The 11,160-nt window shown below is 38.6% G+C and overlaps 1 protein-coding gene across 1 annotated transcript in view; it reads right to left on the bottom strand.

Annotated features, from left to right (window-relative positions):
• CHD7 (chromodomain helicase DNA binding protein 7) overlaps positions 1-11,160 on the bottom strand; it is a 193,290-nt gene that overhangs the window by 72,440 nt on the left and 109,690 nt on the right. Inside the window, exon 3 of the mRNA XM_019527714.1 lies at positions 3,549-3,979. Coding sequence (XP_019383259.1) covers positions 3,549-3,979 — 431 coding nt within the window. The remainder of the gene's footprint in view (positions 1-3,548; positions 3,980-11,160) is intronic.

The following is an 11,160-nucleotide window of genomic DNA, read 5'->3' as shown; positions in this document are numbered from 1 at the left end:
TGGGGGGTTGTTTTATTTTTGATTTCCCCTTGTACTACTTGAATCAACTTTTATGATGATTCAGAAAGGAACTACTTTATTTCCTGAGATTATGTACATACCCACATCTCTCTGCTGTCTTTTCAATCATTTCTTCCATCCCTTAGAAAAATGGATTTTAATATCGAGTCAAGTTAGCTTATTATATGATGAAAATAACCAATATCACATTAGCATTTTATAACACAAAACCACCAATAATGATACTCAATGCTCAGAATCAAACTATTGTAGAACTATAAACACTAGTGCTAAAGTAATCCAAACACTTTGTTACTTGTACCACCACAAATTCTGTCTATAGGATTGTGCAATTCAGAATTTACATTTAGTTGCATACATTTTAGACACCTCTGATATTGTGCTGTTACGTCCTTCCTAGTGGCAGCACCATGAAATCATCACATCTCAATGACTATTCCTTTGAGCAGAGGAAATACTGACCAACAGATTAATAGTTCAGGGGTTGATTCCTGTTAAAGTCCTGGCTCAGTTACCTATAAGTCACTAGGCAGATTCATCAATATGTGGTATTGCCTCACAATCACAGGCAAAATTACTTTGACAGAAGTTATATTCTTTAGCAACATGTCCTCCAATAAGTCACCAGGTCTATCTTCCTTATAAATCTGCTTGAGTACATGAGTTGGAAAGATGACTTGCAATGGCAAGTCAAGTCTGTGACTATGAACGTACTCTTTTCCTAAGCCATACATAAGCAAGTCCTAGTGGCTATTAATATTTCCCAGTTCATGTTTCTCACAGAACAGAAAGTAACATGTAGTAGCTAAGAGAAGTATCAATGATTTAAACTCTTTAGTTACATAAGGCATGTCTACACATACTACTAATGGGCAGCAAACTGCAGAGCTTACTGCTCCAGTTTATTGCTCCCAGGAAGCCCGCAGGTGCACAGTTTACACGTGTGCCGAGAGCAGGGCACACTGAGTCGGGTCACAGCAGTCCCGGCTGGCAGGGCATTCATGGGATCAACCTGCCAATCCAGGGCTGTTTTGACTGGGCTCAATGTGCTGCAGAGGGGCTGGCTGGGGCACAAGGTGCTTCAGTGCAGGTCTAGCCGGCAGGAAGCCCCAACACTGAAGCACCCTCATGCACCAGCCAGCCGGCTCAGTGTCTACTCACGCGCTGCTGCGCACAAAAAAAAACTGCAGCAGGGTAGGACTTGTATTTACAAGTCCTACCCTGCTGCAGAGTTTATTAGTTTCATGCACCCTAATAAGGGCGCACATGTAGATGCTGAGATGTTTACTGCACAGTTAATTAGTCAACTGTGCAGTAAATCTTGAGCAGAAGGTTGCAAAAGAAGAGAGAACAAAGCCTCTCCTTTACACATTTAAGAGCAACAATATGTTCTGTGGAAGGAAAGGCTACTTTCCCACCACCATAGTCATGTCCCATTACTTAGGCTTGGGGTGACCTGCAAGGCTTTCTAGATATAGCTATGCAGAGCCTGGTAGATTCTGCAGTCTGGTGTGAATCACAATTAACAGAAACCTAAAAATCATGGGCGACTGGTGCCTCCCAAGTCTGGGGGGGCACCAGATCACCAGTGGGGGGGGGAGAGGGTGTCCCCCAGAAGCTGATCACCAAGCCAGCAGTGAAACTGGAAGTGCACTTCCACTGGCACTTCCAGTTTCGCAGCTGGGTTTCCAGGGGGTGCATGGCCAATCTCACCCTCTACACGTCTCCAATGCTAAAATTTTATTTATTTTTTTAAATGAATTCTTGTTAACCTTAGTATTTGTTAAAATAACATGAATAGCATTCAATTGACAAGTTGTGCAGTTAAGGTGTACTTTTAGATAAAATCTCATGTCTTCCTCTTCTGATGCAAAAGCTGTTGTTAGGAGTGTGTTATGCAAGAGATCAAAATAAAAGATCAACACTCCCCTTCTGGTTTTAAAAATCTATGAATGTTTTCCCCCGCACAAACAATTAACCTATTTAGGTAGCCGAGAAAGGTACTGTTTCTAAAAACATAATAGTTTGAGATCTGCTTTAAATCCACCACATACATTCAAGTAGAATCTACTGTATGCTGTAACTAGAATGTTACTGTTTGTATAAACTGATCAGTAGATTTCAACAATCCGGAACATAACATAAATATTTATTTTTGCCTCATTATATAAGCAGATACAACCAGCAAGTTTACACAGATTCTTCAATAAGTACTTCCTCTGCTTTCTGTCCAGAGAAACTACCCCTCTTATTAAAAGAAATAGTCATATCTTGCTACCTGAGCTTCATGTACCCGTAAAGCTGTATCAACATATTAAGCAGTAGTCTAACTTTGTAGAATACACACAAAGCTGATTTGTTAATTGCAATTTTTAAAGCCCTAATACAAATCACAAACTGATTCAGATTAACCAGGTCTGGCTGTGCTTCCATCTGGAAGTTATATTTTCTAACGTTGGCCACATCTTGAAAAACAGATTCAGATGTTTGGAACAGGTTCAGAACAGTTGTAAGAAATTTTAAAGTACAAATGAAAAAAATCAGTTTTAATGCTTTTCCCCTTCTTAGTTCTCCTTTCCGAAAGAACATTTGTATTCATACTTGCATGTGTCTGTATGTGAACGAGATGCTTTGGAACCCCAGGTTCTTGTTATTTATAAACACATCATACATATCTACCATTTGATCTCCCTCATGCTGCCTAGTAAGATTTTAACTTTGCCCCTTACAAAAATATCACAATAACAGAGTGAGATACTTAATTTTTCTGTTCCAACTCATAAAACAGGGTTGCAAGATCAGATCAACAAAGGTTTGCTTTGTTTTGGTGGGAAGGGGAGGCTTGGTATTAGAGATTTTTCTTTTACTTAAGAGCTCAACTTTTTACTAAAATAATCTAATCAAATAATTAATGTGAATATAGTTATATAGAAATGCCATATAGTTTATGGGACGTGGTATATACTACTATCCCAGTATAAATGTGTCCATATGAAGGTGCTATACCATTTTAACTATACAGGCAGAATTCATTGCTAAAAGTGGCATGTCTAGACAAGGCTTTAGTAAAAATACTTCTTTAGACCCACCTCCCCATTTAAGTTAAGCTTGTGTTACTGCTGATAACAGAGGTTGGTAACTTCTGTTTAAGTTGGATCCTAATGTGACTGAATTTCTTAATGCTCAAATTAGTATGACAAACATCATTGATGGTAATAAAAGGAGTCAGTTGCAAAATCCAGTAGATCCAGTGATTCTGAAGTGTTAAAAAAGCAAAATCAACTACGTGGACTTTGACCTCTCCACCTCATTTAAATTAATTACAAATCAATAAATCAGGAATCTGAACAAACATATCTGGAAATTCCTCAGCAATATCAACGTAGATAACGGCAAGCCAAGAAAACGGGATTTTTTTTCCTTTCTTCTTTCAGTATGGATTTTTAAAACCCCACAGATATATATAGTACATTATTTTTGCTTGAATACAAACCCACAACACACTGCAAAGATATTTTCTGACATACCTTGTCTTTTTGCTGGTCTTGGGTTTTGGTGTGGCATTTTTTGCTTTCTTTTCCTTTGGCTCTTTGGGGGTCTTAGGGGTTTTGGGGGTCTTGGGTTCCTTCGGCTCCTTCTTTTCCTTGGGTTCCTTAGGATCCTTCGGCTCTTTTTTTGCCTTGGGCTTCTTCTTTTTCTTTTTTTCTTCCTGTGAGCAATCCGCTGAGTTCCTGGTTAGATCCTGGCTGTCAAGCCCACTAGGAAAATCTTCCTTACCAAAACCTTTACTGGGACCCTCTGCAACAATGTGATTATTTTTCTTTTTCTTCTTCTTTTGCTGTGGCTGCTGCTCAATTGATGGCAGATAATCATCGCTTTTCACTAGCTGGGTATTCGGTCCACTAACCTGAGTCATATCCGGCACTGGTTTCTCTAAAAAGGGTTCCGATGGAGAATGCTAAGAAATAGAAATAGATATTAAATTAGTAATTCATAATGAAGAAAATCTCTGATCTGTTTAAGACTGCTTGCTTAAAAAGAGAATTTGTTGAGTTACTTTGGGGTAAGGGGTCATGAGGGAGACAGGAAAACAGAAGAAGTTAACTTGCACCATTTCAAAACAATACTATACAGTGAAATACAAGTATTCTACTCTGTGATTAACACTGTGAAAGGATATTTTTAAAGTATCGTCTATAGCAAATACAAAATTAATATGCATTAAAATGAGATACAAACCCACAAAAAATCCAACATATGAAAGTAAAAAAAAATAAAGATGCCCAATTCAAGATTTTTCTATATTCTAGTAACAATTTTTTTTTTTTTTAATATAATCTGGGTCAAGTAATTTTTAGCTATATGGACCTTGTGTTATCTGGGAACAATTGTTAAGGTTCACTTCTATATATGCAATAGGAAAATTAAAAGGGCATAGGCGCAGGGCAAATTTGTACTAGTACAAGAATGACAGTCATCATCTCCGTCAACACACCAGGGATTGGACAGGGGACCTTCAGAGTTTGAACGGTAAGCTGTTACAGTTCAAGCTAAAGAATCAAAACCCGATAGCTACGGCTGTAACAAGTTTGTATCCTCTGGACAGAGCACAGCACAGTGAAGAACCTAAAACAAACGCAAGTGAATTACACATGCATCCATGCTAAGCACTCAGTTTCAAGCACACACAGTGCACTATGTTCCTGCTCATAAGCGTTGATGCACCTATGCATTGATGCACCTATCCCAAAGTTCCTAGAATCAAGTGTACAAGCTCTCTTTGCAACCACACTCATTTTCAGTTCAGTTTTACTGAATACTTCAAATGGTGCTGTCCCACAGGTGTCTATTTTAACAAACAGCAGCTGGATGTTGATAGTGCCCTCATCCCACTGCTTTAACCCTGGCCTGTGAGGGTGTTCTTGGGGGTTTTGTAAGCATATTGTGCCTGGTAGTTGTGCAAGAAAAGTAGCTCATGCAGTTTTAAGAATAGATTAGATAAAAACTTGTATGGGATGCTTTCGATGAAGATGATCCTGCCTTGAACAGGAGGTTATGACCTCCTGAGACCTACTTTTCCTAGATCTCTACACTAGCAAGGAACGCTCAGTCCAGATGCTCAGTCATGTTCTGCACTCAATCCAGATGCTGTGGCAGACTCAGTAACTTCCATCTACTCCCTCTCTGCTAACAGGGACTTCAGCTTAAATAGCCCAAAACTTGCATGATACTGTCTAAGTTGTTAGGTGCCCTATTACTATTTTTATCATGTGTAAAATTGCATACTTTGTTGTGCAGCTTTCCTTATTTTCTTTTATTTAATTAAACTGTTTCTTGCTTTTATCTCCCCGGAGGAGGGGGAATGAGATAAAAGGCCAAATTCCAGACAACGGAGATCCCCATTCCAGCTCCCACTTCTCCATACTAATCTAACATGTTATCTGGTGATTGGGGCTTCCCAGATGTCCAGAAATTTGGCAGCAGGGGAATGGCAATTGCTTACCACCATTCCCCCACAACCAAGTGTTCAGACCCAGAGAGACCCCTGTGGGCTATGGTCTGGATCTGGCCTGCAGGCTGGGGGTTGAGCACCCCTGGACTAATGTGTGTGTATAATATGGGTAAATGTGCATCCAAGCAGCGCTGTTTTATTTATTATACATGCACTGCAGCTTTTCAGCAGCTGTCTCCTTAATGGCCTACCAGTGCTGCGATTTCACCAGTGACAACAACAGCTGAAACACTAGAGTAGACCTGTGCAGGCAGCTTTCCCACAGCATAGACAACCAGTAATATACCCAGTACACAACTAACATTGCTACCAGTGGAACTGTGCTCTTGCACATTTTCAATGGAAGCTGAAAATTCTTCTCACAGATTAAACCCCCACCAGTAATGGTAATAAGTGCTTCTGTTACATAAGCAGCAACAGCAAACCCACAGTATACCACTTTCTTTCAACCCTTACTCAGGAAAACCTTGAACAACAGTAACTAGGCAATGAAGCTCTTTCTGAAGAGATGGGGAGAAGACTGGACTGGAAGATGGAAGATCTGTGTTCTATTTTTGCATAAGTCAGTGACTAGACGACTCTGGGACAATTCACCTTTCATTTGTGTTTTTATTTCCTTTGACACCTGTCTCTAATAAACTCTTCATAAATGTTTGTACAATGGAGCTCCAATATTCCATATGGTCTCTAGGGTCTATTACAACTATTAAATCGAAAGAAGGATTTTCTGTTACAGTACAAAGAGGGTGGAGGGAGAAATGGGAGACAAAAATAAATTATATAATTTCCTTCCTGTCTTGAGAGAAAATTCAGGGGGATGGCATGAAATTTAAAACACTTTACAAGTCAACTGCACAAAGTTTGGCATGCCTAAGCATAGTCCAGACCTGAGATCCAGTTTCCTGCTTCTAAAAGACCAACAACATGGCCAGAGCAACAGATACATCTGAAAATGGGAAAGCAACCTGAAAATACAATTACATAACAGTAAGTTTTCTCCCACTGGACGATTACCTTAACCATCTTTAAAACTGTCTTCAGCCCTGAACTCCAAAAAAATCCAAGTTCACAATTACTATAATTAGATATTCTTATTATGAGGGGTCTACTTAACTTGAGGCAAGACAAAGCCATTTTCACAGCTTGGTTTCAGCATGAAGAGCTGATTTTGCGGGCACTTCCTGATGGCCCCACCCCTTGCTACTGATCAGTGGAAGGGCACTGGCATTGCATTTAACTTCTTATAAGATGGCGCTGAAAAGCTTTCACATCACTGACTGGCGCTTTCACTTAGTCTATGTCAACAGCAGACAGTAACTCTAAATCACATGATCTACGACTGCAGCGATTGTCCTGCTATTGCGGTAAGCACTGGGACATTCGAAAACAGTGTATTATATGAATAGTATGTTGGGTGGATTTTTGGTTGATTTTGTGGGAAGCTGTGGCCAAAGCAATATTTCCTGGCAGTTGCAGACAACACAATTTTTTGCGGTTTCCACACAAATCGACATACCACAAATTAAGTAGACTCCTACTTATTATCAACCAAATCTTCTGAAACCTTTCTGAATTTTTGGTTTTACTGACCAATGAGCACATTTTACCCATACCTTTCAAAGGATAAATCTTAATGTTATTGATCTTCATGGGATATTTTTCCATGAAAATTATTTTCATTACCCTTCTCCGAACCCCTTCGACTTCTCCAAAATTCTTTGAGATGGAGCAACTGTGCCATACTGCACATAGCATTCCAGATGAGACATCCCTTCATGTTACATAACAGCATTATAAGACTCTCCGTAACATTCTCCATTCCATTCCTTTTGCATCCTAAAATCTTACTGGCTTATTTTTTCAAACTGTAGATGCACAGGGAGTCAAAATTGTCACTGAACTGTGCAATGCAACATCTGAGTCCCTTTCCTGAGCTGAAACAGTTCATTTAGAACCCTGTCAATTAGCTGAGTTAGATTCTACTGCAAGGTACAGAAGTAGTTTTAATATCGCCTCTACTATGTGTTGCAGTTAGGTGTTTTGGTAGGCACCCCCTGCCTTTTACTTTCCTAGCAAATTGTGCCAAAGCAGATGGTCCAGGATTCTCTAAAAGATCTGACATTTCAATAATCGCTACCGTGAACTTGGCTCCTTAAAAAAAGGAAGACAACTCAGTCTGGATAGCACTGAAGATGCCTAAGTAGTTGAAATTAGCTCTCATATGTCCTTGCCAATTCTTATGCCATTTCACTGGATTTTTGCACCATTCTTGATCTGCAGAATTAAAATCTGTTAAGTCACTTCTATTTGTAGGTACTCGCATACCACTCCCAGCATTTAGGTTTACATTACTTAACAGAACATGTTTAAAAACTGTTATTTGAATGGAAATTACTGTTAAAGAATCATTTCTATTAGTCTTGATATTTTGCAGGAGCTGTTTATAAAGGACCTACCCTTCACGGCCAAATTAGGTCATAACTGCAACCCTCTTTATCCTTAAAGCCATGGAAAGGGTTAAGATTGCAGTCACAATCTTAACTTTCCAACTTCACATCAAGACATTAAGATTAGTTGTCTCATCTTACTCATGACCTATTACACACTTAAGAACCACAATGAACTTAGTTCCTAATATATCAACACAGATATTCAGGTTTGTTAGACTCCACTCTACTTCAGAAAGCTCTTGCACAAGAATAATTCACTCACTTGGCATTAGAAGGTATGTAATCTATACATGACATACAAGTACCACGTATGAAAATGGAAACCAATCTTTTTAGAAAATTAGTTTCAATTCCTATTCCTGAGATCAAATTGCATGAATTAAAAAAAGCCATCCCAGTTCAAATAAAGTACCTGACATCTAAATATTTTGTATTAGAAGATATAATTAACCACAAAAGTATTCATTAATAGACTAGCCAGCCCTAGGTCTGCCCTAATTAGTTCTCATTTATTTTTGTCCCAAATGGAAAAAAAATAAAACATATTATCGTCATCTAATTATGCTTTCTTTCAGTTTTGTATTTTAGAATTTGTTACTTAGTTATGATCTTGCACATTTTATACTTTTCTTTTCCAAGTAGATATGACAAAGGCTAATTTTTGGACACAGTTTATCATTGTTTTTGCACTTTTTTTAAAAACTGTATATTCCTAACTGACAGCCCCACATTGCTCCCTAGTGTGAAGCTGTGTAGGAGCAACATAAGCCTAGTAGGAGACCGAGATTGGAAGCTGTCTGAAAGATACATTTCTCTACTCTATAACAGTTGCCTGCCATTTCTTAAGAGGGGAGGATATGGGAGGGAAGACAAGGAAGCAGGGCAGGCTTTGACTGGTAAATATTAGTTTAAGTTTACCACAGGGAATTATTTCAAATAGTACTACTTTTTAAATCTACACAGGATTAACTCTAGTTACAGGGTCACAATTTCTAATGAGATAACCCCATTTTCTATTTACAAAATTCACAGATAGATTTTAACAAAAAAATTGAAAAAAAATCCCACACTATCTGTATACTATAACATACAACTCATTTTTCCTGCTGCTTTTAGTAATAAATGGGGCCATAATATAGCAGGTTGATACAGAATTTAATCTTCCACGGGGAAGAACCCAGTAAAGATTAAACACAAATGGGCATTAATCCTGTTTGATATGCAGCAGAATTATTTTTGGTATTATCTGAAACAAGGTGAAAAAGGTGCTCAGAAATATTGGAGTGTTTACTAGACCCACATCTCCTTAAGTCTTTTAGAGAAAAGCTGTTTTTGTAAACATTTAACAAAGAACAGATGGCCTGTTTTAATCATGTGAAAAAAAACCTGGAGCTCACATTAATACTCCTACAACAGACTACTGGGTCTAGTCACCTCCCTAACCAACAACATGGTACAGTCTTCAGTAATACCATTTAATTTTACAATGGACATTTTCTCATCAATACCCACTGCTTGACAGTTAATCAATGCTGTTAACATGCAGTATCAATGTGCAGGACACTCCTAAAAACATCTTGTATAACAGAGCAAATGTGGAGACTGTCAAGTCTTCCAAAACATGCTTCGCACAAATGATTACTTTCTGGAATAACTTGTAGCTCAACAGGTTACTTTTGGTGCCAATATTTTTTTGTAAAAAATTAAAAGCTAGCCACGCTTCAATGAATTTCATATTGAAAATATGGCATTCAAGAAATGTCTTTCGACATGTAACATCCCTCTGGAGAGGATATTTATTTTTAATTTGCAGAGACACATAAAACTGTGAAGATTCAATACATTAAAAATAAAGACGGCTGCACTTCGTGGATGTTTACACATTTAGATTCAAATTCATTTTCCACTGCTCAAAAAGATAGATGGCTCAAATGAGGCCTGTTATATAAAGTAGCAAGATGGACAGGATATAGAATTAATCCAATGAGGGTTAATGTGGGGGGAGGGGAGTTAAGGAGGAAAGACTCTTTTTGTTGCTTGAACAAAGTTGAACCAGCATGAACTACACTTAAGGACTAATAGCAGATGAGTGTCAGCTCCGTAAAAAGACAAGAATCTCAAGCCATTACTGGGCTTTACCGTTCTGAAGTCAGAACAGCAAAGCATGACTCAGCTAGCGTATTCTGTCAAATATAAACAGTAACTTAAAAATTACTACTAGTACTACAGCTGTGAAAACCTATTCTAACGTACATCTGGTGCATTCCCAAACTACCTGTATCTTTGAACACTCCAAATCAGACTTACTGCAATCACATTTTATTTAAAGTTTCCAGAATCTCAGTTTGTTAACAGTGTTATATAATAGGAGAGTAAGTGCCCAGTTAGTCCATTTTGGTTCTAAAATCTCAACTGCGCCCAACACTATCCCCTAATTCATGGAACAACTGATGCAGATGCAACTTTTTTTTTAGTTTAGGCAAGTGCCTTAGTGAATACTTTCTTGTCAGAAGGATGAATCTAAAGTTTTATCTCCATCTAAAATGATTAGAAAAGAAGCAAACAGCAGTAGTGACTGAAGACTGAGACCATTTTAGAAAGGGGAAAGGAAGAGCAAGGCATTAGAAAGGAAATAGCTGCCACATATCTAGAAAATAGAGCTTTGCATAATGCTTTGGAGGTCAGTCCATCCCACGCTCGAGCTACATGGCAAGGTCATCAGAGAGATAAAACTCTCTCACATAGAATATGCCCCCCCAGCCTGAATCCTTTCATTAGCTTCTCATCTCTTACTGCACTAAATGCAAGCTCCTAATCTTCACCTACCTCTATAACATGGAGCATGGCTTTTTCCCTGCATGCCTTCTCATTTCCCCTTACTCTGGTATGCACTCCACAGGTACTACCTACAACTTCCTACCTGTTCTTTTTAGCCTTGAAGCGCTCTTGGCATCAGCACTTCTATCACACTGCTCACTACATCTGGGAAATTTGCCTCGTCTATACTAGCAGAAATAGTACCTGCAATAGTACTGGTAGTATCAGTAAAACACTAGGGTAGACAGACTGCTGCTGTGCCACAAAAGCCTCGATCCGTTACTCCTACAGTGGCACCATTTCTGGAATGTAGGTAAAAGGTTTTCTACTGTAGAAGCAGCTTCATGATCTCCCTTAAGC

The sequence above is a fragment of the Gavialis gangeticus genome, unplaced genomic scaffold (genome assembly GCF_001723915.1).
Source record: "Gavialis gangeticus isolate Ggan-Ray unplaced genomic scaffold, GavGan_comp1, whole genome shotgun sequence".
NCBI classification, from domain to species: Eukaryota; Metazoa; Chordata; order Crocodylia; family Gavialidae; genus Gavialis; species Gavialis gangeticus.
Note: the sequence above shows the minus strand (reverse complement) of the source record. Positions and strands in the feature narration are given on the sequence as shown.